General features: G+C 42.5%; 4 protein-coding genes and 1 long non-coding RNA gene across 5 annotated transcripts in view; 2 read left to right on the top strand and 3 right to left on the bottom strand.

Annotated features, from left to right (window-relative positions):
- LOC109488309 (isopentenyl-diphosphate Delta-isomerase 1-like) overlaps window positions 1-5457 on the top strand; it is a 7854-nt gene extending 2397 nt beyond the window's left edge. The window contains exons 4-5 of the mRNA XM_019792503.1: window positions 2734-2864; window positions 3350-5457. Coding sequence (XP_019648062.1) covers window positions 2734-2864; window positions 3350-3670 — 452 coding nt within the window. The 3' untranslated portion in view covers window positions 3671-5457. The remainder of the gene's footprint in view (window positions 1-2733; window positions 2865-3349) is intronic.
- A 34-nt stretch (window positions 5458-5491) lies between these two features.
- Window positions 5492-23109, bottom strand: LOC109488311. The gene is made up of 22 exons (XM_019792504.1): window positions 23007-23109; window positions 22623-22793; window positions 22018-22105; window positions 21016-21108; window positions 20602-20667; window positions 19959-20071; window positions 19597-19650; window positions 19062-19148; window positions 18796-18870; window positions 18382-18436; window positions 18083-18134; window positions 17263-17398; window positions 16858-16905; window positions 16711-16741; window positions 16277-16416; window positions 15718-15780; window positions 15286-15387; window positions 14651-14764; window positions 14374-14448; window positions 13891-14053; window positions 7105-7251; window positions 5492-6906 (listed from the first exon to the last, which is right to left on the bottom strand). The coding sequence occupies exons 1-22, from the start codon at window positions 23103-23105 to the stop codon at window positions 5492-5494; spliced, it is 3387 nt and encodes a 1128-aa protein (XP_019648063.1). The 5' UTR covers window positions 23106-23109.
- Window positions 8728-11777, bottom strand: LOC109488312. The gene is made up of 4 exons (XR_002141344.1): window positions 11642-11777; window positions 11126-11290; window positions 9175-9332; window positions 8728-8772 (listed from the first exon to the last, which is right to left on the bottom strand). It is a non-coding gene; the product is annotated as an uncharacterized LOC109488312 (long non-coding RNA).
- A 1833-nt stretch (window positions 23110-24942) lies between the features above and the next one.
- Window positions 24943-26124, top strand: LOC109488284 (tubulin alpha chain). The gene is made up of 3 exons (XM_019792476.1): window positions 24943-24948; window positions 25062-25615; window positions 25876-26124. Exons 1-3 carry the CDS (start codon window positions 24943-24945, stop codon window positions 26009-26011), a joined length of 696 nt encoding a protein of 231 aa, XP_019648035.1. The 3' UTR covers window positions 26012-26124.
- A 520-nt stretch (window positions 26125-26644) lies between these two features.
- Window positions 26645-27667, bottom strand: part of LOC109488285 (toll-like receptor Tollo) — a 2216-nt gene continuing 1193 nt past the window's right edge. Inside the window, exons 2-3 of the mRNA XM_019792477.1 lie at window positions 27049-27303; window positions 26645-26653 (exon numbers count right to left, since the gene is read on the bottom strand). Of these exons, the coding sequence (XP_019648036.1) occupies window positions 26645-26653; window positions 27049-27303 (264 nt within the window). The remainder of the gene's footprint in view (window positions 26654-27048; window positions 27304-27667) is intronic.

Consider the following 27667-nt stretch of genomic DNA (forward strand, 5'->3'; position numbering starts at 1 on the left):
CTGACCATTTTCGCCGCTTACAGGCTTACTAGTTTTTTACGTAACTGGTGGATGGTTGAGGAGTATATGGTGGTGGAACGTACCGCAGTGCAATGCATTCTAGCATTTTCCCCATCCTAGCATTTCAATTTACCTAAGTTATATAAATGGTTCTAGTTCTCATCAACATTGTATATAATGAGAGAACATGCACTTCTATATTTCAACTCTTTAAGTTTAAAACATTACAAAAAATCAAGTACATAACAGTTTATAACCTGGTTTCTCTCTTTTAAGAGTCTTTTTAACAGAATAAAAAAATGAGACACAAAAGTACATTTTAACTTAAATTATAAGTAACGTTAATATATATATATATAATTTAATTTTATTCAAAATCTCTTCTATGGCTTTGTCCCCAACATCTAAGTTTACAAACCTCGTGACATTCAACCAGGGCTTTAGCCAGCGCCCGTTTTACCGTCAATTGACGGTATTTTTTCCCGTCGGACGGTAAAAATTTAAGTCCTTACCGTCAACATTGACGGTCAAAAATCGTGGGTGAAGACATTAAACTTAGCAAAAAATGTAGCGAATTTGAATGAGCCACGGCGCGGGGTCTTTCCAAAGCGCGTCGCGTCTTTTCAAAACGCCGCGGGCCCACACATTTCTTATTTAAATACGGCGGGAAACCTGACTTCAAGGAACGTGCCGACGTCTGTTAACTCGGTTCTTTTCTTCAATGTTGCTGTCTGTTTAAACAACATGTGCTAACGGCCACATAAGAACAATGGCTCGACTCAGACTCACGCTGGTAACTGTACATGACAATAAGATAAATAAACAACATGTGGCAACGAACAAAGAAATATCAAACGTTTTGAAAATATACTGTACTTGAATTTTCATACCATCGCAAGAAAACGGAGATCGATCTACGCAAAGTGGCTTTATCATTTATATAAACTTCGTTAAACCACCTTCGAAGACTTGAGCGGCAGCACAAAGATAAATTTTCTGGAGCCGATCGCTGAAGCAAGTTTTTGCCGGCGTACGTAACTCCCTCCGCGGCAAAATCCCATATGCCGTAGCGAAATCGCGTCTCAGCACTTCCCCAAATCAACTCCATGGCCGCTAATGAGGTTAAACTTCCTCATTTCGGTTGAGAAGCGAAGCTACTAGTATAAAATCATGTGCATGGCGGCCATTTTGTTTGCTACCCGAAGTCTTCCGAATGATCTAAATAAGGAAATCGTCGGAAATCTGAGCCACATCCCTCGCTGTCGGCATGCGCTCGGGGCTGGCTCGGTGGAAATCGGAGGCTGTGACGTCAGGACTAGGTTTATTTGCATGGCTCGAGAAGCCGCCGCGGCTTGAATCGCAGCGGGATTTGGGCGCCGGGCGGGTCGAACAAAGGGAATATGAAGTTGTGAGGTCCATAGTTTTTTTTTTTTCATTCTTCAAATTGCAGATTGTGTAATTTTTATCATGCAATCTTGAAAATCTATCTGCAAATTGCAGACTGAAGACGGGTATTTAGAACACTGAATACATGAAGTGTGCGGGGGGGGCATGATGTCGATCACCGGATCATGATTTTTTTTCGCGTTGACCCTGATTCAACCCTAAAATAATACTCGAACAGAACTTCAAAAGTCATCTTTTACTAATCATACTTAATTGTTTACATTATATCATCTGATCAACCTGATCCATTAAAAATTGTCAATGGAAAATACCTTGCCAAACAATGCAATACCTATTTAAGTTAATGAAACACTCAGTCATTAATTAATTAATTTCCTAGAATACAAAAGACATGTTGGTGAAAGTTAGGCACCCAGGTAATATCAATAGTTCCACGGACAGCTATGTAGGCCGGAGCTTCTATTGCGTGCGATCTACGTTTGGTCAGAAAATACCCCCCCCCCCCAACACACACACACACACAAACACCGATCCGGGAACGCCTGAAAAGGAGGCTTTTAAGAAGCTTTGCCTGCAGCGCCTTGATTGGTCGGACGTGTGACCCTCTGGACTGCCGGCTAATGGAAATCTGAACATCTAGACTAATCCACACTGCTAATGCTCATTGACATAATTTATGCAGTTTATTAAAATCCTTGATTACTGTGATTATAGACATGTCTTTATCAACATTTTTGGCAAATAATAAAATCAAGTTATTGTTCAAGACAAATTAAGTTTGTTTTGTCAGCAGCTTTGTTATGCAACATTAATAGAACTATGATTTTGAAATTAGCAACCATAATGGAAAGTATACAAACGTCCAAGGCATGAATGGTAAAAAGTGCACTCGCAACAACGACATCTAGCGACATGCGGCAACTCAGCATGTCCGTCGCAACAACGACATCTAGCGACATGCGGTGACTTAGCATGTCTGCATCGCCGTTGAAGGGTGGAACCGTCGAAGCGTTGAACCATCGATCCAACCTTTGAGTCGTCTGAGTTACCATTTTCGCGCATGCGAAAATGGTAAAAAAGGTAATCCCTACCTACAGGCCCTAATTTTTTCAGGACTGAAACAGGAAACACAATACATCATTTTTTTTTTGTCCACTAGTATGCACACTAGGTGGCTTTATTCAGTGGTTATAGCAACTAACAAGGCCTTGTCGCACCATATACACCTTGGTACGGGCCATTAACCCTTGATTAACCCTTGTCCCCCCAGGTTACTTCACCAACAACTGCTGTTCCTATGGTAATGGTTAACCCTTGTCCCCCCAGGTTACTTCACCAACACCTGCTGTTCCCACCCGCTGAACCTCCCTGAGGAGTTAGAGGAGGCCAAGGCCATGGGCGTGCTCCGAGCTGCGCAGAGGAAACTCGACCATGAACTCGGCATCTCAGCTGATCAGGTCAGATAGGGCTACACTCATGCATCTGCTTTTCTGAAGGAACAGGGTTTTATTGAAAGTGCTTTATGTTTTCGTTGGCGTTTGTGTGTCTGTGTGAACACGATAACTCAAGAAGGCTAAGATGGATTGTCTTCATATTTGGTAGGTGGGTAGGTCTTGATGAGACCTCAAAGTGATTAGATTTTGGACCCCCTGGCAGCTTGTTATGGTACTGCAGCTGAACCTCCGGTTTTGATGTCTCATGATCTGGACATGCTAGGGTCACTAAATTTGGATGGTAGGTAGCTCTTAGGCTGGGGAAGAAGTGACATGAGTTTGGGCCCCCTAGCAGCTTGTTGCTGCATCATTCTATACCTAAATGTTTCCTAAATGCATCTCCCCATGTCATGTTCATAGTACAAGATTTTGGCGACACCTCAGGGACAGAGTCATTTACTACAGTACCATCCTGTTGTTAAATGTTTCCCTTCCCTCTGCCAAATCAGGTTCCCCTGGAAGACTTCCACTTCTTGACCAGGATCCACTACCGTGCGGAGTCCGATGGTCTCTGGGGTGAGCACGAGATCGACTACATTCTCTTCATCCAGAAGGAGGTGGACGTCAAACCCAACCCCAACGAAGTCAAGAGCCACCAGTACATCAACAAGGAGCAGTTGCAGCACTTTCTGCAAACGGCTAAGGAGGATGGAAGGCCAATAACGCCCTGGTTTCAACTCATTGTGGACAGGTTTCTGTACAGTTGGTGGGACAAACTAAACGATGTGGACAGTCTGAAAGATCAGGGAACGATACACAGGATTTTATGAGAAGGTAAAAGATAATTTTCTATACGATTGTTCGGTTGTCTGGTTGATCACACCCTGGTTTCAACTCATTGTGGACAAGTTTCTGTACAGTTGTTGGGACAAACTACATGACGTGGACAGTCTAAAAGATCATTGAACAATACACAGGATTTTATAGGAGGATAGTGGCCTAATTCAGGCTTGCAACACCAGGCTTGTTTTCCAGCATGATCAACATACCAGTAAATAACCTTCTCAATGTCTTACTTTAATAAAGAATCGTATCTTCCGGTCTCAATAACAATTCTATCAAAAGTTACTGGCTTACGTGTATATGTTTTACTACATGTCCACTCTGAGATGGTACTATATAGCACCATTGTCACAGTGATAATGACAATAAAAAGACCATAACATACTGTCCGTACTCATCATTTACAACTCAGATCCTTGCCTCAGTTGTGCAAGGTTTCAGGGCAAAGAATAGATGATAATTATGAAGTAAGTTTGAACTGTAATTTCCAACACTTTCTGCAAGATAACAACATGATCCTATGGTCACATGTGTCATGTAATCTACATAACATCACAGAAGCGGTCGATTGCTAATTTCTTGACAAAGACTGGAGTTGTGCATTTGGATCCAGTTTCTTGTGTTGGAACTTACAGTTCAAACTTGCTTCATAGTTAACTCCTACCTACACAGATGAACTTTCAAGAATAGATGTTGATGACAACAATATGTACAAAATATGTTTCTTACTATGTAACTTGCATTGTAATACTAGGCCAGTCACCTGTTTTCCTATGGCCACGGACCAGTTTTCATAAAAATACTACTGATAGTACAACAGCATTGGTAGATTTACGTGCATTTACACAATGACATGTATGATTAAACAATTTCTATATCTTTTACACAAAGAAGCTAAAAATGGCAACTAAAACAACTATACAGTCAAAATATGTATAATTTGTACTAAACAGAATATAATCAGACTGGAATTATAATGATATTAATTATCATCATGATGCAATTGCTTTTAAAACTGCTGTAGAAAAATGGAATGATTTGAGTTTTGCTTCCAGAATTGATCTTCAAATGATTTTCTAAATTTGGACCCCTAAAATAGGTGAAAAACAGAAAAATGCTAAGTTCTTATAACCCTGTGACTTACTTCCTTGCAGCACCCAGCCTTATTGCATTGTATATAGGAACCTACATTGTAAAATGTACAGTTTCGGTAAAATAATAAGGTATTTGAACACAATTGCCCATCTATACCCGTGCGACCCACCGTAATGCACTTCAGCTCATAACTGCAAGGGGGAGTAGCAGCATGGATGCATGTTTGTTGCTCAAAAGCCCTAAATGTCAGAGGGAGACTCAGTAACATCTTGTTTACATGGTAAATCTACAAAGACATACATTCCTTACTTGACATAGGTAAACATTAAAACCGTAATGTACAGTTTTTAAAACCGTAATGTACGGTTTTTGCTTTAAAATTCGTCAACAGTAAAATCTATACTGAACTTTGATATCGATGGTAAATGTATACAAGCATGGATGCAACAGTCGGCCAATGTACCGCACCTGCATGTGTGAAACCCAGATTTTTCACAGTTTCTGTTGGATGGTTTCAGAATGTACAATACATTACAGATTTTGTGCAGGCGCAGTGCATTCTGCCAACGTGCTCACTGATGCTCCAAGTTCTACTTTGTACCTAGCCAATCACAAGTAATAATAGACTTTCCATTCCTGAGAGGTAGCTGGAGTCATTTCTGCCCTTACCCTAATATCTCCTGTTCCTGGCCCTAAACCCTCCCCTACCCCCCCTATCCGAGTACGTACCTGCTCCCCTTCCCCTGTTCCCCCCTCCCCGGGGTCCCCCCTCCCCTTCTCCCCCTACCCCCTCGCCCCCTACCCCTCCCCCTCTCCTGATGGTCCCCCCCGGATGACCCGGAGATTTTCCGTTCCCTCTTCTTCACTTCCTGCCACGAGCCATCCGATTGGTCCCCGGATTCGTTCGATGGGTGGAAACCCAGGCGGTCGGGGGACTGATCACGTGTGTGGTCGGGGACTTGCACCTCCCTTGACTGGTGCCCTCCCCTACCTTCATCAAATGAATCATCCCTAACAGCTGGGCTCCTACCGCCCCTCGACTGGTGTCCTCCCCTTCCCCTGCCATCATTAAATGAATCATCCCTCGACTGGTGTCTTCCTCCCCTGCCGTCATCAAATGAATCATCCCTGACAGCTGATTGGCTCCTCCCGTCGCCGACATAGAAGTAGGCGTGGTCCTCTTCCCGGATGCTGTTCTGTTGCGTTGCCATGACGTCGTAATCGTCATGACGACGATCCCCCTGCTCCTGTCGGTACCTCTCCATATCCGACGTGCTGACCACGCGGCGGTACTGAGCATGCTCCGCGGGCGACGAACCCGCAGGTGGGATGTCGCTAACCCTCCGATGGTAGTCCCTACCCCGACCCCCCCTCCCCCTCCTGTTCCCCCTGTAGTTCCCCCTGTACTGTCCCCTCCCCTCTCCTTGTCTCTCGTACCTCTCATCTCTCCCTCCTTGTCTCTCGTACCTCTCTTCCCTCCCTTCTTGTCTCTCATACCTCGGTCTCCTCCCTTCACCATGTCTGTCGTACTTGTAGCTTCTCCCTTCTCCTTGACTATCATATCTGTGACTCCTCCCTTCTTCTCTGTTATACCTGTAGCTACGCTCATCTTGTCTGTTGTACCCGCGATGTCTACCTTCGTTCCAGTTCTGTGTGTGCCTGCCTGCGTTTGGAGGATACCTCGGCCCTGATACCTCGCTACTACTACTCGAGTGCGCCCTGTCTCTAATACGTAACTGCTGCATGTCTGCGGTGATGCTACACGCGTGACCCGCTACGTCTGCGTAACTCTTCCCCGACGACAAATCCGGTTGGTTCTCCATCTCGTCAGACCAGCTGACGATCCGCGGTCCCTCTTGCGAGAGTCTTCGGAACTGCCTGGGTTCGTACGTGGCAGTCCGGTCGACGTCGTAAGGAAGCGTGCTGTGCCCGGTCAGCGGTGTGTCTCTGTACGACGCATCTGTGTTGTCCAAACGGCGGGCGACAGGTTTCTGAGGAGATTTCTTGGTGACGTAGAAGGACGCTGGAAGTGGGGGGTTGTCCCTTCCGGAGATTTTCCCGGCCGCCACACTGGCCCACAGACCCACGGAGGGCTGGGTCACAGAGGAGGCCATCACTGGGAAATTTGCTGCAAAACAAAATGCAGAACACAATCACCTCAACACCCAGGTAACACAGTATCCAGGCCATACATTTCAGGTCACTCACACATTTCAGGTAGCATCCACTACCTTTTGTCAGTGGGATTTCAACATTAACAGGTTTATAACCACGTACTAGTAAAACTAAAGATTCAGAGTGGCCTAAAGTGTGAACCTGTACTTGCCTGGTGCAGGCCGGTTAGCCCAGGCTCCCTGTGGTGTGGTCCAACCGCCTGACCCGGCGCTCTGTGGAGATGACCAGCCGGCTCCACTGCCCATGGCGGTGCCTGCAGCGTGGACTGAGTTCTGTGGGAGCAGTGTCACCTGTTCTTCTGTGGGAAAAATGTTGAATAGATCCATTTAAAATGTTCTAAAACCATCAAAACTGCTGTTCTGTAGGAACAATGACATATAAATCCATTAAAATGTTCTAAAACCATTAAAAAATGTTTTAAGACCATTAAAACTGTTGTTCTGTAAGAAGAATGTTATTTTTGGCGACGCCTCAGGGGCGGAGGCATTTGTGTAAGTACTGCGATCGCTTTGAAAGAATTTCAAAAATTGCATGAATGCATTCCCTAGGGAATTGGTTTTCAGGTAGCCTCCGGCCTTGTGGTCATCGGAACAAGCAGGAAAGGCTTATGTTACCATGCATGCAATAGCACCTTTTCGGGCAAACTGTGGCTTTTTGCACACAGAATTATTATGAGAATATTAATGATTGTCTTTATTGATATTTCAAATATGTTTTCTTCTATCAAGAGAGCACAAATTTCTTGCTCAGGAGCAGCATATGCAAGCATATAATACTTCAAATATGTTTTAGTTGCAACTATATGATGCTGGTAGTTTTTTTATAACTTTACTGTGTGACACATGTAGTGTAACAGTGATGTTTTGTGTAAGGAATTTTATTCACTTGTGTGTTTTCTATCATGTATGTTTGTGTCAGTCTTGCTTTTTTATTTATTACTTTCTTCGCTTTCATGATGCTGTTGCATTCCATGCTTGTTTTTCAATTTTCTTGGCTGCAAAACATGAATGCACACCCCAATCCTTCCACGACTAGGTTTCATGCTAAGGTTTCATGCTAGCCAGTGAACTCCTGCTGTAGTCTGCATCTCAGGGTGGACATGGCGAAGTTTACCTGTGGGTATAAAGAGAGAAAAGAGCATAAATGAATCTATGCCAACTTTGGCCAGCTTTGATTAATTTAAATTAACAAGATTTAGGGTATGCAAAGCATGTGAGTCGATTAATTTTACAGAATGCAATGAAGCAGACACATATATATAACACATTTTCTGGCAATGAAAATTGCGACATCATGAAGTATACATGCCGTATGGGATTTTGCTGCCAGGTAATTATGAATAGCCTGCGTGCCAGACCCCAGCACTTAGAACAAGGAGCTTAAGTCCTTGCTTGGAATAAAGAAAGTGCTTCTTCTTTCTGAGACTCTTGACCAGGCCTCTATACTGCCCAACACGCCACAGTTTCGGAGCTGGCTTCCTTCTTCAGTTTATCTAGACGTATAAATTAGACCCCAGCTGCAAATTCTGTGTTCCAGGCGTGAGATTTCCCTGACTGAATTGAGTATCGTGGCACAGGGGCCTGGCACCCAGGCTACACTGTTTCCCGGCAATGACATCATAGTAAATATGGTACCGTATTTCAAAACACGCAGCTTTTCATGAAAGAAGTACTATAGATATGCGAACATTGCCTAACCATCGTGGTTATGTACAATATTGCATGATGATGAAATAAGGATGGTTAGGCACTCACCAGGTATTTTGTTCCACTTTTCGATTGTATTCTTGAGTAACTGCTGTGTTTGTCGTCATGTAGAGCTGAAAGAAACAGTGTAGAACAGGTTAGCGAAGTTTGTTCCATTCTAGGGTTGCGTTATTCAGCATAGTTCGACAGCGTTCAGCTTGACTGCGGATGTGAAACTTGACCTTATTATAGTTTAAGAGTTTGACTTGTTCCAACACAAAGAAGAAACTCACCATAAGGTTGACGGGTTGACGGGATCAGCCGAAAATTTATGGTGAGTTTCTTCTTTGTGTTGGAACAAGTCAAACTCTTAAACTATGTATTCTACCAACACAGATGAGCTTTCATTCGAATATTGACCTTATTATGTTGGGATGTCAGAATACGGGGAAATAATATCAAGTTGCAATTGTGTGAATTATATTAAGTTGTTAAAACCAAAATGGTGTTGACCTAGAGATAAGTATACAACGTACTGAAACCGCCTCTGTGCACTGAGATGGTCTCCGCTGTTCGGAACCCTGCGTCGTTGGCAGGTGCGGTCAGTTTAGCACGGACAGGGCATAACCTTATATGCCGGCACTGGTGTTCAGTGTAGAACAGTAGGTGTCCCTCTCTGCATGTCTGAGGTTTACTGGAAAGAAAGACAAAACAACGCCCGGGGTTACTGATCAGGAGAGCCTTGACGGAGAGAATTAAGGGTAAGGCCGGAAAACCCCGGCGGAACTGGGCGTCAGGTGGCTCAAACTTTACATAAACCAGAATTCCAACGTTCTTTCATACGTCGGACGAAAGAAAACCAGCCGCTAAAACGAGCAGCTATAAAAACAATTCACTAACACACTGATCGTCGATACCTGATAAAGACCGGTTGGATTTGTAATGAAATACTGACCGAATTCTGTAAAGCAAAATGGGCGGAATAAACCACACAAAGAACAAGATGAGTGAAGTCAGAAAAACGGGTGTTAGAATCTTCAAAATACATTTCCAAAAATAATTTCATCAGGTATTATACTAAATTAAAGTGAGTGCTAAATTACTCCAGAATAGCCTGGCAGCCAGACCATGTATGCTTCCGGTATCTCACGGTGGTGCTGGCAGCACTGCCCGCCCGCCCAGGGGAATTTTATGCAGGGGTATTTTACCGGGTCGGTTACAGGACGACAATAATTAGAAACTTTCAAAGGCCAGCTGGAAAGATTTGGCATACCAGCAGAGTATGGCTGCCAGCTGGGGCCTGCAAAATATTCCTAAGCCACTAATATGAACAGAAAGGTTTTGTCGGAAAGGGTAGAATATCAAGTAAGGCCGGTGGAACTTAACGTCATGTGGCACACACTTTTAATGTGAAAGCTCCTTGATCAGTAAACTAAAATTCTCTCTACGCGTGTGGTAACCAGCCAACAAGCAACTTTAAACTTTCTCTAACTCAGTGATCGACAATGATGTATCAATCAGTCATAATATAACAACACCCAAATTCTGACACCGGAACTTTGAAGACACAATCAAGTACTGTACTTTGCTAACATCACACAAATAAAACGTTTAAGTCACGCTGACTACATGATCGATACTCTGCGCGGCTGATATATACGGCCATCGAATCAGTTAACAAGAATTTGTAATTCAAAATTTCCCCAAACCACTGCAAGTGATACTAGTACTAGGAACAAATTAGTCAATAAGCTGCTAGTAAAGAAAGGGGTAAAGCCGATTAGATTCTCTGACTAAGCGCCCCCATTTTATGCCCTTGTAACACGCCTCATTGAAGGCGAAAAACCTATTCTAGTTTTCTACTCTGAGGCTCAGTTTTTCCAAGGTTAGTAGAACTGTTCCTCCTTGGCACTATAGGTCTGAATCTTTGTCAGAAACTGTGGTGTACGTGATAAATGGCGTCACACATATACTAAATAGTGATGACCCATTTAAAACCACAATAAGGAAATACCCGGGACACAACAACATAGCGAGATCCAAGAACACCAGAATAACATAGAAAAAAATGTAGAAATCTAAAAAAAAGTCTGCTTGAAAAATACCAAGAATTTCAAACAGAAGTAGACGAAAGTTTACTTCACATTCGTATACAGAGTACTCGTACAAAGCACATACTAGTACACGAGAAAATAGCAAGTGGGTCAAGGAACTGTTATGAAATACGGGCGACTGTCGGTCAAGATACTAGTAGCCTGGTAGCCAGACAAAGGCAAACTTCCCAAAAATTTCTCTACGTATACGGTGACGGGTGATCAACCCGCCCAGCTAGTTCAGGATATAACAAGATGTAGGTTTGTTGTCCACAGTCAAGTTAAACACTTAACAAATAGACATGTGACACTGCAAAAACACGGCTGTGATAGCAAAATTTACACAGATACGATTATGGCATATTTCAACATAGGAAGTACCATTAAAACATACCTTTTCAATAGCTTCAACCTGTCCTTCGTAGGTTCATCTGTACCTCTACGGCTGGGGGTACTGTCCGCCCGCCCGGCTGCCCGCTCCCCGCTGGCCCGCCCGGCCGTCCGCCTGCTCTCTGCTCGCCCGGCCATTCCTGTCCGATCTGGTCCCCGCTCGCCCCGACTATCCAACATATAGGAAGGTGTACCAAAGGTTAATGGGTTTTCCGAATTCAGAGATTTTTACACTTTCCACTCGGTTGAAAACAGTGAGTCGTTCATTTGCTTGCAATTGATAGGGTCTATAAAGTAAAGAAGGCTGTAGAGCATTATTATTATGAACATATAGGAAAGTACACAAAACATTTGAGAATATAGAGATTTTGGCCCTTTAGTAAGATACATTTTGCTATCTATAAGGGCAAATAGTTTCATGGACAAATCAGTACAAAATAACCTACAAGTGAACGTTCTGAAACATATCTTACAGCATTTGTGTGCACACATTTAAGTTACCCAACAAAGTAATACTAACCTGATTCTGTCGGTGGAATTCCGAAGGTTTACTGGGGAAGGTTTCCTCAGAAGCCACGGGAATGGTCCTCTTTTCAAGACTATTAGATCATCGCATCAGAGAACACGTCTGTTCCATCACACAGCTACAGCCGGACTGAGGTTTGGGACTGGAGTTTGCAAGAAAGAGTCTGGAAACTCCGCCCCCTAGTCAGTATCATGTTTCCTAGATCCCATCCTATTGGCCTATCTTAGAATAACAGTAACCTAAACTGCGGGTATCCATTACCTCAGAGTAATGTACACCGGGCTATCCAGTGTCCAGCGTGATTAATTATTGTCACCTGTCATCCCGCACACCATGGATGGAGAGCACAGGTTCAAGCAAAGGTCAACGACCCCTTGAACAGGGATCTGGCCCGCGAGGAGTGGGTTTATCACACAGAGAGAAGAAATTATCTGTATTTTGGGAACCCAGGATAGGTCAAAGAATCAAAAGTTAAGTCCAGTTTCTGATAGAGTGAAGTGGAAAGTGTTCAAGCGGGAACTTCACCATATATTATAGTAAAGTAAGTAAGTACATGTATGTCATTATATCGCCAGGGAAGAACGGCTGATTTCTCCTATACGTGTCTTCGGTATGTAAGGGTGCGGTCAAGGTCAACGCCAAATACCTGGTAGCTTGAGTGACCTCGGTTCCAATGGGTGACCCTTACAAGTTCGTAAGATAGCTGCCGATGTTGTAGAAAGTCCTACCCGGCCGACCACTCTACTCTCTACTCTAGATGTACGTACCCGGAACAATGACACAGGAGCCAGAGCTACATAGTGACGTGTATTCTCTCCTCTCCGATTCTAACTCTCTCTTTTGACTACTCGAGTACATGGGTTTTATATCCTCTATCCACCTACACACAGATTTCTTGGAACAAGGGCATCATACTTCCTGTATCAGCCATTCTAAATCACTTCATTAGGCATTAGTGGAAAAGCCCTGACCATTACCAAATAAGGCAATGTCCAGCCACTGAGACCCTGGTCCCCTACCGTCAGGAACCCATTAGTTCTTCCTGGGTCATTAACTAGATGTCTCTCAAAGATCTCTTACATTTCTCAGAACAGGGGAAAGTGATTCAGTACAAGGACAAGAAAGTGTTTTTCCAGCCTACGGTACAAGAAACGTATATAACCTAAGATACTTATTCTTATCAATATACTACAGGCTAGAGCACCCTATAATACAGGTACATGCATATACATGTAGCCCCAAGACAAATAAAAAAGGAGTGAATCCTATCTAGCGATTCTAATTTTTTAAGCGCTTAAGAAACACAACATAAATTTGCCTGGGCCTACAAAAATGTAACTGATTTTGGACCCCTGGTGGCTTTCCTCGTACTGTAGCAGAAATTCTGGATTCTTTCTAAGGCCACAGCAAGTAAATTTTATGGATGACATCCACGCGCGCATTAATTTTCGTCTGATTTTGGAAAAAAACAAGAAATTTTGTTGCCTTCTGACAGTGGTCAACATGCCGAAAATGGGCAAAGATGTCTGTTGCCATGCTGGAAGGTGGATGGCAGATAACTAGGAAGAGAGGAGACAAGAAAAGGCTCTGATTTATTGTTTGTTTCTTACTTTGATGCAGTGATATGTGATGCTGACTGTGTATAAATTATGTGATGTTCCTACTGAATCAAAACCATTTGTACAATGATTGAGTCAAAATTTTACATTGTATATAGGAACCTTGTTTTTTTCGGCCGGCCTTGTTTTTTTTTCGCCCGCTCGCATTAGATTTGGAGTCTGCGGAGGATGTCATCTGTAAAATTTACTTGCTGTGGCCTAAATTATATGTGTACGTATATGAAAAGAACAATTGTATCAAGAACGGAACAGATAAAACACAAAATCGTCGCCTGTGTTTTTTTAAAAACATCATACTTGTTAAACCTTGGTTACATAAAGGATGGAGATACATGTATTGTTTCGAGGGTGCTGTTTAGGGCATGTTGTCCTCTGCATATGAGTAGGGTTTCAGCTGAAATGTGGAATACTAATCTCAACCTTGAATTGGGTTTTGCACATCGAGAAATGATTGTGGTTTTATAAGGACAACTTGTAAAGGGTTTCGTGCTCCTTGTCATATTGTGATAAACAAACAATACCAGACCGCATACCTGTGAAGTGTTTAGGTAAGCTGTGTGCAGGTGTAGAGGTGCTGCTGTCAGGCACAAATAAATAAACAAACAAACAAACAATACTATACACCTGTGAAGTGTTTAGGCGAGCTGCGTGCAGGTGTAGAGGTACCGCTGTCAGGTACCCCCGGCTGTCTCAGACACAACTGCACAGTTTTCTCCTGGGTTTCTCCTCCCTTTTCCAGCACTACTGTGTGGAGATGCTTCGTCTGCTTGGGTTTCTTCACATGATCCTAAAATAAAACACAGACCAATCACAGATGCCCTCTAGCAGAATACACGAAAACTGCAGTGAGACAGACGCAAGCCAAAAACAGTACAGTATTGTAGATACTAGTAGAACACTTTACGATCTATGAATCATAATGCATATAAAATGTATTGCAAAAAAAATTGTGAATCGCAGTATCATAAAAACAGGCACATGCCAAGGACAGTAACAGTAACTTCAGTTCCAATCTAGAGGACTATGTAACACTGCTTCATCATTTCATATAGCAAAACTTTGCAGTGGAACACAACGCATTGGAAAATGGAATAGCCCAAACCTTACCTCATAGAAAATGGAACATTCCACTTGAATGGGAGAGTTTGACCCCACACACCAGTTGTCCATCAGGTAAGGAGGCTACATGGGCAGAAAATATGAAAATTTATGTGATTTGGTAAGACTAAAAAAACATTTCACTCAATAACTAAAAATAAATTTTAGAAAAATGCATGTAGCCTTACTGTAAATGTAGCCACTTCAACATCATACCACTGCAAATATGCCTCTCGGTTGTATTTTACTGTACTACAAAATTGTTTTAACTACATGTATAACTTACATGATCTTTCCTGATGACATCATTAGTAGACTTGAGTAGGAAGGTGACATTTTTGATGGCTGTCACGGCGGCAGTGTCACCGTCTACCTCCACGTACATCTTCCACTTACTCTCCTGTAAATACAGTTACATCATACGTGTCATTTATTTATTTATTTATTAAATCTTCAAAGACGCCTGGGTGGCTCCTTCAGCCAAAAGCTGATTTCCAAGGAGGCCCAGGGAAATCATACAAAGTATATAACAAAAGATGTAAATGAAATCAGTACAACTGAAAGTTATACAGAAATAAATGAATAATACGAACATGAACTGAGGATATTTACAAGAAACATAAATTCAAAACATAATCATAATCAACGTATTCAATATTATTGGAGGTCAGAGGTCTTCTTCATAGCTGTCTTGAAGCTGTCTTTAACCCTTATCCAACTTAGGCCGCATCAAGTAAATTTCATGGATGACATCCTCCGCAGACTGCAAATCTAATGCGAGCGGCCGGAAAAAAAAAACAAGAAGGCGGGCCAAAAAAAACAAAGGTTCCAACATTTTTAAATTTTGACTCAATCATTATAAAAAAGGTTTTGATTCTGTGGGAAGATGAATTCAGTGGAGGGTCTAGTTGGGGTTTTTACCTCTGGAGTCTGGCCCATTCTGCAGTGATTCCCAATGAGAAGGTTTAAGGTGACATAGGTCTGACCCCCGGGCGAGGAACCACCTTGGTACAGTCCGGCATCCTGAAAAAAACAACAACAACACGTGTCATGGTTGGGGCAAGGACACAGCAAGAAGGTGGTAGAATTACTTACATTGTTGTAAAAAGCCCACAAGGAACAGATTGCTCTAAAACATACTCCAAACAACCTAAATTCACAGGACAGAGGCAAATGAAAGGCGGCCATCAAGCCTCAGCACCAGTGTGCAAGCACATTTAACGGTCGGGAAGTGTAGAACAACTAACGTTAAACCTGATAAAGAGTACACTAGAGTGGGGGTCAGTCTAAGATTTGATAGAAAAAAACAGTTTGACACCAGTGCTAGTATTACATAAATTATGAGCTGTTTACCTTTGACAGTGGAGGAAAGTGCAGCAGCCTGTGATTCTCAATTTTCAGTTGCTCAATTTCATTCTGAAAAACAAAAGTCATCAAACACATTTGTAATCAAGTTAGATGTACATAGAGAAAATGAAAAAGTAGCTCAACAGTTCACTGAGTTCATTTGAACTGAAGTTGTTCAAGATCACTTTTACCTACCAGTGTTAGAAATACCCAGTCTGCATTTTGCAGAGACATTTTCAATATTACAGACAAAAAGTTGAGTAGCTCGCAATTTTGCAGACTGAAAAAATCAGGCTAGGGGTTTAATAGAGCTTTTGTGTTTACTTACTAACTCTAACTTACTAATAATATTAACTTACTATTACAAGCAATTTTGCATGTATTTTTCAAATCAAATGTAAAATACTTACCAACATTGCAATTTTGTATATGCCATGGGTTTAGATCCGTACTTTTAAGTGTGCATTTGCAGAACGTATCTCTGAATTGCAGAACAAAATTTTGACATTCTGCAATATTGCAGAACACAAAAAAGCAAAAAAGTATTCTAGCACCGCCGACTAACCTGTAAGTCCAGCCTGTGTCCCAGAGACAGGATGCCCATAGACCTGAGGTCCTCCGGTGACAGCATCAGCAGTCTCTTACCGTTGATGTTATTCTGTAGGAACACGTCTGCGTACTTGGACAGGTCACTGGGGTGGCCAGCTATAAACCAAAAATATCAAACACAAAAATTAATATATGTTTTCACAATACAGGAAAGATATCTTTACGAATGTCCTCTGACAGCAAATTTTTCTTGCAAAATTTCCTTCATTGTTTTTATTATTCAAAGACATACTTTTGATAATACAGGGAAAATTGAATACAAACTTTCAAACATCTTGGGAAATATACTTTTAATCATCCAAGGAAGACAATATTCAACATAACTAAATGATCTGCAACTCTACCTACGATATCTATATAATAGCTATTAAGAAGTATCCCATTACTTACAGTCATTCCCCAAGTGCTGCATCCATATGTGCTGGTAGGACAACAAAAAAGTATTAGAACATCAGTTTACATTGTTCTTCACTGAAACGTATTGAAATCGGAAATTAATACAGGCAGTAAGCAGTGCATACATGTAGAAGTACTTACCACTTCTTGTTCAGTCCAAGCACCAACATCATGGTCTGCTGTGATAGTCTAAACAGCACACAAGCAGCAATTTAGTACAATTCATGGAGGTATGAACATTCAGAAATAAAAATTAAATTGAAAGTTAATAACGTCAAAGCAATTGCATTGTGTTTACCCTCACGTGGGTAAACCTGCATTTCTCCTCTGGTCTCTCAGTTACTGACAAAAGCTAGTGGATACTACCTGAAACGTCTGACGTTTCCAAAATCATATCCAGTTGCTTGAGTAACTGCTTTTTGGCGTATCTTATTACCTGGATGTCTAACCTTCATCGATTACCCAAAACAACTTCTTTTACAAGATTCATGTTTCATGACAGACAATACACATGTGAGAGTTCAGGAGACAGTGAAGTTTTCTTACTGGCACAGAGAGGCTGCTTCTGAGCTTTTGTTCCCTCCTGTGTAGGTCTTTCTCCTTCTGCTGAAGCTGTTGTTCTCTCATGCTGAGGGCTCGTTCCATCTTCTTCAGCTTCTCTACTGTCTGCTGGATCTCAGCTCTGAACATACGAGGAAACTTTTGTTAGTTCTACATGTACATGTATTATGTCCTTCTGAATCTGTTCTCTCATGCTCAGAGCTCGTTCCATCTTCTTCAACTTCTCCACTGTCTGCTGGATTTCAGCTCTGATCATACGAGGAAAGGAAACTTTTGTTAGTTCTACATGTACATGTATTATGTCCTTCTGAATCTGTTCTCACATGCTCAGAGCTCGTTCCATCTTCTTCAACTGTCTGCTGGATTTCAGCTCTGATCATACGAGGAAAGGAAACTTTTGTTAGTTCTACATGTACATGTATTATGTCCTTCTGAATCTGTTCTCACATGCTCAAAGCTCGCTCCATCTTCTTCAACTTCTCCACTGTCTGCTGGATTTCAGCTCTGATCATACGGGGAGAGGAAACTTTTAGAGTTGAAAACTTTTGATCCAACAAAAAGGAACTTCTCTCATCTAGAGCTTTCAACCAGTCACTCTGGTCTTCCTTAGTAGACTGACCCAGTGAGACTCTGTGGGTGAGTGAGTCTGACAAGTTGTGGCAACACCACAGAAAAGATTATGTGGCACCAGAATACAAAACTTTCGGATTATGCCACCACTAACACCGGGGACAAACTTTTTTCTACAGAATAAGGCTTGACTATACGCTAGATGCTATGATAGACAATATCACTTGTCACTTACTTCCACGCCATCTTAAGTTGGTGGAAGGAATCTGACATCTCAGCAAAGTTCTCTGAAAACAAAAACACAACAGAATTATATCAACTCTGATCTTAAAACACCACAAAAACTCCTCTCCTCTTACCACAAAATCAGTTCCTTGCAAAAATGAGTGAATTTACTGTAGATAAACCAATGGATGTACCAACTACTAAGTACCTAATACCAGCTTGAAAAAGAAATAGCCAGGCCTACAAGTTCCGAAGTTATCAACTAAGGATTGAGGTGTTGAAAAACTCTGTAGATGAACAGATACGTACTATCGTGCATCATTCCCTCTAGTACAGCAAGGATCTCTTTTACAGTCGGCCTTTTCTGTTGGGATACAGAAACATGCAAGTCAGTACATCTTATAAACAAGTTGCACTTGAATTATAGTAGTCGGTATGCAAATGAAGAAACTTTTTTACACAACCAGGAGGTTTATTCAGCCAATTTATAACGTAATCGTGTAGATATGTAAATATTGTACGTTTGGGAATGCATCTATAGCAGCGACACCTGTGCTGCAGTGTAATGTGAACTAGTCAGGATTGCCCTGAGGAAGGTGACAGACGGTCACTGAAACCAAAATGTTTGCTGGTTAACTTACTAAGATTGGAGTTTATTACTAAATTGATAATGTTGTAGACTAGGAAAAGTTCAGAGCCCACTGCATCGGCAGAGGTGTGTACCTTAGGGTCTGTTTCCCAGCAATGGTTCATGAGAGCAGCCAACTTGGGTGGGCTGGAGCTGGGGATGGTTAACCTCTGAAACACAAGCAAAATCATTTGGTTTCATACTATCATGTTAAGTTCAAGTTCATTTGTGCTGGTAGTTACATGTGTAAGTTAAAACTTTTGATCTACGACAAAGAAATTCTCTCTTTGACCCAGTGTTGACCTCACACTTCAGAGAAGCCACAGATTGGAGGAATTGGAGTTAAAAGTGTTTTTCTCACCTCGTTTTTCTCCACCACTAGCCAGGCCACTTGGAAACCTTCTACACCTTTGAACGGCACCTCTCCTGTTAGTAGCTCCCAAACAACCTGAAACGTCAGCAACTCATCAGCCCCACCCAACAGACATACATGGTACTGCAGGTCATACAATCACACCTTTGAACGGCACCTCTCCCATGTCCCCTGTCAGTAGTCCAAAGTCCCAAACAATCTGAAACGTCAGCGACTCATTAGCCCCACCTAACAGATATGTGTGGTACTGCAGATTACACAACGAAAGCTGAACGGCAGTTGATTTTTTTTGTACTTCGATGTTCACTTTTTTCACTGTCATTTTTATTCTTATCATAACTTATCAAATCATTTGTCTTTTGCCCTCCTCCCCAGTCTTGCCACCTTGAAGATTACATTCTGTGAACATGACATATTTTCCTCAGACCGTGAAATTTTGCTAACTTGAAGACTAGGTAAGTTACAGTAGTTTGATGATTCTCTGACTTACAAGTACAAGTATTTGAGAAACACAGAAACTCACCACTCCAAAGGAGTACGTATCGCAAGCTTCTGACACGGGGAGACCTTGAATGACCTGTAAGGGACAAAAGAAATCCTCAGCAAATATTATTCCAAATCATGTAAGCCTGCGTTCCATGTTTCCTTTTTCTAAAAATTCTTTACTTCATTTTGTGTATGAATCAATATTTCAATCAATCAATCAAATTCATGTTCATAAGCCTGCTGAATCTGAGATCTCTAAAGTGTCACTGACGAAAGATACTGGACGCTACCAAAATCATATCCAGTTGCTGGAGTAACTGTTTTTGCGTATCTTATTACCTGGACGTCTATAAGCCTTCTAAAATAGTATAAATGTATATAGAAAGGTTGCTGAGTTACCTCCGGCGCCATCCATGGGATGGTTCCTACGAAGGACATTTTGGTTGTGCTGGACATGAACCGGGAGGCTCCAAAATCACACAGCTTTACTGTCATGTCACTGCTGATCACAACTGCAATACAAACAACACTCACTAGGGGGCGGCTGCATACATGTCACTAATACGTTCCAAAATCATATCCAGTTGCTTGAGTAACTGCTTTTTGGCGTATCTTAATACCTGGATGTCTAACCTTCATCAACGCATATCACTACTAGTACTGATCACCACTGCGATACAAATCACACTCGCTAGGGGGCGGCTGCATACATGTAACTGCTGATCACCACTGCAATACAAACAACACTCACTAGGGGGGCTGCTGCATATATTTTAATTCACTTTATGTTGCCGGTAGCAAAAGTTCACGGTGTGAGAAAAATTGACATGTTCACAGAACTATATATTCATGGTGTTGACAGGTGCAGGAAAGAGAAAGTCCAGGAATTACTTGTTAACTGTAATGATGAGTTCACGGTACAGAAGTGACCGTGAAAACAGTGAACATAACACTAACAGTACAGTGAAAAAGCAGGAATTACAGTACCACCTATAATCAAAGAGGTTCTATCTAATGAGAAAACCTCCTTGCTGTAACCTACCGTTTTTGGACTTCAGATCTCGATGGATTACTGTAAAGGGAGCCTCATTGTGAAGGTAGTTGATTCCTGAAAAGTACAAGATACTAGTAAAGCAAAGAAGGTGTGAAATACAAAATGCAGTCATACAAGGCTACGCAGCAATATCTTGGAAGTTCTCTCTTCCAACCAAGAAGTGATGATATTTCACAAAGTAAGACAGACTTATTGTTTCTTGTTTCAAAGACCTCCATTATTAATAATAGATTAACTAGGTGTGATTTTCCACACCATTTAAACCACAGATGTACAGTATTACAAATATATGTTTGGAAGGTATTCTCACACTGCCAAATGGCCCTTCAAAGTTAGTTTCCAGTTATTAACAATATTACACTTACCGAGAGCGTTTCTAGTTATTAACAATATTACACTTACCGAGAGCGATATCTCTTGCCCATGTTAGTGTTCGTTCAAAGCCCAGCTCTGTTGATGCGAGGTAAGCATATAGCGAGCCCTGAGCAGCATATTCTGCAACAGAAGTCAGAACACATCTAACATAGGCCTGTGTCATGTGTCTGTGATTAAACAAAGAACTTTTCAATATGTGAAAAACATTTTAGATATTTGATTATAAATCGTGGAATCAAAACAAATAGTCATGATGCGCTGAATTTGAAACATTTCTTCCCACATCCGAGTAATGTATATACCATGCTGAGATGGCCATCACTTTTTCTTCTCTATTTTCCCCCCTTATTTTCATCACTTTGTACAGTTAGTCAAGTTTTGTTACACTTACTACGAGCACCTCCACCACCGGCCGTGTTTAGCCGTGCACCAAGATCTCCCCTGGACATTATACCCAAGAGGGTCTTGCTCCAGTACTTAAGATTACTGTTTCTATTCTAATGTAGCAATGACTAATGTCTGTAAAAACTAATACTAGTAATAGCTTGAAGGATACTTTACATGTACAACTCAGGCCTCGAAATTAACTTTTTTTACTATTGTCCCAGAATTGTCCCGAACATAGATTTTAATTGTCCCAAACTGAAGATGGACTGTCCCAGCCTGCTTTTCAGGAAATAACTTTATGACAACAATAAGAAAACAACAACAACTGAATTTGTACAACTTGAAGTCCACTTTATTAGTAACTGTAGGGAAATTCATGATAATATCATGGGCACGGCACCATCTTTGAGGCCCCCTCCCCGATATTTGGAATCCCTGATTGGTCAAATTTAAATGTTTGCCAGAGTATTATGGGCTGCCGCAGGATTGGTGGATTGCGTTCTCAAATGACGTAGATGGTCTCAGAATTTTCCAATTGCCCCCAAATTGTCCCGAAACGTAACTTGAGTTGAGTTGTCCCGAGCTGAAAATTTAGTGTCATTTGACACTGGGACAATGTTAATTTCGAGCCCTGCAACTTACCTGTAACTAAGCAGTAGTTGGGTTCCTTGGTCACTGCACCGTAGAATTGCACAACGTTTCGATGTCTCAGACTACTCAGCACCTCAACCTGATCACAGAAAAGGAACACATGCATTACTATGTTTACCCTCGCAGAAGGAAAACATGTCGTCTTTGCTCTGTCTTTTCTTCTCCAAACAACTAAGGTTAATGACCTGGACCAGACGTCTGTCACCAAGGTAACCGGTGCTGTAGCAGACACCGTGTGGCGTTGTAGCAAATGGCAAGACAGAGTTGGAGGGTCTTCTATTGCAGCGTGCTTAGTCCAGTGGTTAGCAACCCTGACTCTGGACCAAGAAGTTGGGAGTTTGAATCCCGGCTGTTGTCGCTCACCTGACATTCACGCTACTGGGAAGGATCGCAGTCCACTGTTCATTGTGCTTGTCGAAAAGACCCAGGGGATTGCCCTGGTACAATGAACCTGTAAATACTGTACATAGCGTCTGTTTTCTCTGTTACGCCCAGTGGGAGATTAGCTCTTCGGTGAGCTAAAACTGGATCAAGATCACTTTCCCTTCCCTTTTGTTCAGTCCATGGTTTCTTAACATGTTTCTCAAGTTTCTTACCTCCTTCTCCAAGACCAGCAGACGTTTGACGGCCACCTCGAGTTTGGCGGACTTCCAGAGCGCGCGGTACACGCTGCCGTACGAACCGCCGCCGCAGCGCTCGTAAAACTCCAGATCCGTGAAATCTATCTCCACGAAAGTCGCCATCCTCAAACACGCACCATCTGTGATCTGTGGACGCACGAAAATTAACAGTGGTTTAATGTTACTAATACTAGAATTTACACCGGTCACTGTGCGCACGGTACCGCGCACGCCCCCCTCCCACTATCCCAAACAACAACAGTGTCCACTCGTACTTTACTAACTCATAACCGTTGATAAGTCTGTCTAATCTACCTGAGAAAACGACAGCGCTTGTTTTAAGCGTTACTCCCGGCTTACCTGCAGAGTTGGGGGGTTTTCTGGGAGTATTTTAGTCTCTGGTGTTGAAAGTTGCGTGTACAGGCGTGTGGGTACCGGAGTATGAACCCTTCCCTGCATACACCGCGCGCGCCGGGCGGGACCATTACATGGCGGGGAAGACCATTGGCTCTCCAAGCAGAGGTTTGGAGGCTTTGGCTCTTCTTTTTAGCGCGTTTTATGGCCTTTTTATCGGGCTTTCTTTTCTTTGATACATTAAAGCTATTCAAAACTGAATTAACCTAAAAAAATAAATTTTAAAAACTAAAAAAAACCTATCCAAGACAAACGTACTAAAATCCTCTTTCAGTTGAATTTAATGCCCACGAACTTGAAAGATAATTGTGACACCCATAATCATAAGGAGGAGTGTCTTTTCATCCTTCAAAACATATCAGGAGGGCTGCAGAACAAAACAAAAGACGCTCTGTCTATCATTATATCGTTATCACAGTCCGGAAGAAAGGAGTGGTAACAAATGTTAAGGACTGTTAGACAAAGACTGTGTCACCCATGCCATTCGACTTTCACGGATCGCATAAACTGCATACGTCACAGGGGGGGACATTTCGAATAGAAACTACGTCACAGGGGGGACATTTCGAAAGTTCCTTTCATGGATCGCATAAACTGCATACGTCACAGAACAAAATAACCTTAAATTGTTGTATAGAATGCCACCATACAAAGTTGATGCCTGTTTTCCTGTCATTTCCGCACATATTACCGAGAAAATAGATACTTACCTACCTTTTAGTAAAAAAATGATCTGCCAGGTTGGACATAGGGCTGCGTACCTAAACGTAACATTAGCCTGACTAAATCGCGCTCCTGGCGGCCGCCGCCCTAGGTTGCCGCCCCCCCTTGGGGTGGGGGTCATTAACGTCCAGCCGAGAGCTTGTATACACAGGCTAAACGTAACATCAGGTACAGGTACAGGTACTGGTACAGAGGTTTAGGTACAGGTCCGGACCTGTACCTGTACCTGAACAATTTGACAAATTAACACGTGTTCTTCACTTTTTCAATCATGACACAGAAACAATAATAAAGTGTTGGAGGGAAGGGAAAATGACTGACCTCTGACCTGATTTGAGTTTGTTGACCAATCACAACCCTGGATCAGCCACACTCTCGCGATGTCTCGTGAGAATGAGGATCTCAAATCAATCGACGGTGTTTACGTCTTTTCCAGTGCTAATTTTTCGTCTTTGTGGTAGGATTTACCTATCTTTAGTCATATACATGGTGTAAACTAGCTATTTCGGTATATACTCGTTACTTCATGATCCGGTATTTTGGACCTGTACCGAAACGATTTTTACGGTATAGGACCGGTACAGTGTACCGGTCCGCAGCCCTAGTTGGACACCGTGAGCGCAAGCCACGTTCGACTTCAGCGTTCTAGAACGACGTTCTTTCGAAATGTCCCCCCTGTGACGTAAGCAGTTTATGCGATCCGTGAGAGTCGAATGGGTCTAATACCTTCTGGCCTCTCAGGCCCGACAATATTCATGGAGGGAAATGTTTATGGATAAGCAATAGACGACTTTTTTTATGTAAATTTTTTATTTATTTCTATTTTTATTTATTGTCATTTTGTACATAAAAAAAGTAACAGTATAAAATGAAATTGTATACAAGCAAATATATGTTGGAGAACCCAAGAAACCTAAAGGTTTGTCTAGTGGACTCTCCCAAATCCTATTAATTTGACGATCTCTTATTTACATACATTTATTACATTTACAATTAGCTTGCATGTCTTAAGGGACAAGCAAGCAAAAAAAATTAACTCAAAATAGGTACAAGATAATATAAAGTTAACACGGCGAACTAAATATCTAAACAATAAAGTAAGACAATCAAAAACATATCATATTGAACAAATATTTTGACGTTATTTCCTCCATGAAAAATGGAGGTATTGTTTTTGGCGCGTCTGTCTGTGTGTGTGTATGTGTGTGTGTGTGTGTGTGTGTGTGTGTGTGTGTGTGTGTGTGTTTCCGCACATTGTAGTCAGCATAAGTCCATAAGACCTACACCAACCTCAACCGTCTGATCGGCCAGATCGTCTCCTCCATCACAGCATCCCTCCGCTTCGACGGTGCCCTGAACGTGGATCTGACCGAGTTCCAGACCAACTTGGTGCCGTACCCGCGCATCCACTTCCCCCTGGCCACCTACGCTCCCGTCATCTCGGCAGAGAAGGCCTACCACGAGCAGCTGACGGTTGCAGAGATCACCAACGCCTGCTTCGAGCCGGCCAACCAGATGGTGAAGTGCGACCCTCGTCACGGCAAGTACATGGCCTGCTGCCTGCTGTACCGTGGAGACGTGGTGCCTAAAGACGTCAACGCCGCCATCGCCACCATCAAGACCAAGCGCACCATCCAGTTTGTCGACTGGTGCCCCACAGGCTTCAAGATCGGCATCAACTACCAGCCTCCCACCGTGGTGCCCGGCGGAGACCTGGCCAAGGTGCAGCGTGCCGTGTGCATGTTGAGCAACACCACCGCCATCGCTGAGGCCTGGGCCCGCCTGGACCACAAGTTCGATCTGATGTACGCCAAGCGCGCCTTCGTGCACTGGTAATATCCCTTTTCTTAAATATTTAAATATAATCAATTATCATACAGCCAAAATTGTTGAGTGGATTCATTCCTCGAGCTAACCGACATCTCGCACACGCAGTCGTCCCTCAGTAAGACATCTGGGGCCGCATAGTTCCCGTTTAGAACTTTTATTCAGCTTTTCGCACTACGTAAGATACATAGAACTCATTTTTATGACTTTTTGGCCCTTTTACTTACCTTAAAAAGGTCTAATAAACCACCCCGTGTGTTTTCAGGTACGTGGGTGAGGGGATGGAGGAGGGAGAGTTCTCCGAGGCACGCGAAGATCTGGCTGCGCTGGAGAAGGACTACGAGGAGGTTGGCGTCGACTCCATTGATGACCAATGCGAGGAGGAAGGGGAGGAGTATTAGATACTGCAAAACCCTTCAAGAGCCCTCATGCGACACATATATAACACACAGTGTCACATGATTATGCAAATCTTACAACTAAAAGGAAACACACAAGAGATGGAATGCAATAAACAAAGATATGAACGATGAAACCGTGTGTCATTTTTATTGGTGTTATATATTTATAAGGACGTTTTTTGCCTAGGTGTTTAGATATTTGCATGTCTATTTTTATACATATAAGTATATCTCAGATATATTATATACATATATATATATATATATCGTCTGGTGTATAAATCTAGTCCAAAAACATAGCTTTCAATGGATCATAATACATACACAATAGATACACATACAAACCGAGGTATTTACATAAATATAATAAAGTTTTTTTACATATATCCGTTGACAACCAAATGTATATACCATTACCACAAACAATACAAATTTAAAACACATATCATGATCAAAAGGGATACATGTATTTGCAGAAATGAGGCCTCTGTATTTAGTAGATTGAACAAGTAAAAAAACTAAATACTTTTCCGGCGAGGACTTGTTTTGTTTAAGGACTCCTTCCTCCGCGACTTCACGCTAAAAGTTTTTGACCTGTGAACTTGGCCTTCTTTGCTGGTCACCAAAACATCATCATTGGACCTGGCAATGGACATGTTTGCATACTGTGAGCATGAAACGTTTTGGTAACTTTTGGTCTTAAATGGTGGAATTTTAAACGCTGCCTTGTACATAACGTTATCCTGGTCTCTGTTAACCCACGAATAAACAGTAGGATTTCCATAGATGGTCATTGCCTTCTCTCTCGAGAAGAGACCTCTCTGCGTTCTACCATACCCACCCACCAAAGCTCTACGCTTGGCTGATGCAGGTATTTCATAAGATGGAATGTCCGCATTTCTTGCCCTAGCTCCATAATTCTGTGTAACTGCTGTAACTCTGGATGCTGTGCCGTAAGAGGAGGGCTTACATCGTAACCAGTCTACTGTAGGAAGAGCTGCCTCGGCTGCTGAAGCAGTGAAAGCCCCAGGATGTACCTCATCGTCATGGCCAGAAGACAGATGCACCTGCAGTGCCAAAGGAAACGACAGGGGGCGCCCCGCGGTGTTTTCGTAGTTGTAGTAGTCATCCCCGATCTCCCAGTACTGATGTAAAAATGCCGGCCGCGTGTTGTAGTAGTTGTAGTAGTCATCGGGAATCTGCCAGTAGGTCCTGACAGTCTCAGGTGGCGAAGTGTCCATGTTTTCGTACTTGTAGTAGTACTCGTCCGGAATCTCGCTGTACTGTAACTGCTGCTCAACACCTGAGCGCGAAGCTCGCTGACTACAGCTAACGCTACCAGTTGCTCTATCGGAACCTGGCGTACCTTGCTTGATATAAACAGGGACTGCATGGCTGTTTCCCCCGCCTACCATCCAGTGGTCCAAGCAGGCAATACTGAGAGGAGACCCTACAGAGGCTTGGGCACCCTGTGCAGCTTGGTTGCCCTGAGAACTGGCGACCTGTGCGGCTTGGTTGCCCCGTGAACAGTAGCCCTTCTTTTTGACCAGAAAACACGCGAGCATCGCTACCAGAGCAACTTCTACCACAGCTAGCATCGTGACGAGACCCGCATGTAGGGCTCTCCACTTACTCGACTGTACTGTCACAGTTTTA

This window comes from Branchiostoma belcheri, unplaced genomic scaffold (genome assembly GCF_001625305.1).
Source record: "Branchiostoma belcheri isolate BF01 breed outbred unplaced genomic scaffold, Haploidv18h27 scaffold93, whole genome shotgun sequence".
NCBI classification, from domain to species: domain Eukaryota; kingdom Metazoa; phylum Chordata; class Leptocardii; order Amphioxiformes; family Branchiostomatidae; genus Branchiostoma; species Branchiostoma belcheri.

What these genes read in the sequence shown, in the direction of transcription:
- LOC109488311 (XM_019792504.1), bottom strand. Translation starts at nt 23,105, where the DNA reads ATGCAGGGAAGGGTTCATACTCCGGTACCCACACGCCTGTACACGCAA. An exon ending in GCTGGGAAACAGACCCTAAG is followed by an intron (nt 18,437 to 18,795) that starts GTACACACCTCT and finishes GTATCCCAACAG; the next exon opens with AAAAGGCCGACTGTAAAAGA. An exon ending in GCAGCACTTGGGGAATGACT is followed by an intron (nt 16,417 to 16,710) that starts GTAAGTAATGGG and finishes TTTGGTTTATAG; the next exon opens with CTGGCCACCCCAGTGACCTG.
- LOC109488284 (XM_019792476.1), top strand. An exon ending in AAGCGCGCCTTCGTGCACTG is followed by an intron (nt 25,616 to 25,875) that starts GTAATATCCCTT and finishes GTGTGTTTTCAG; the next exon opens with GTACGTGGGTGAGGGGATGG.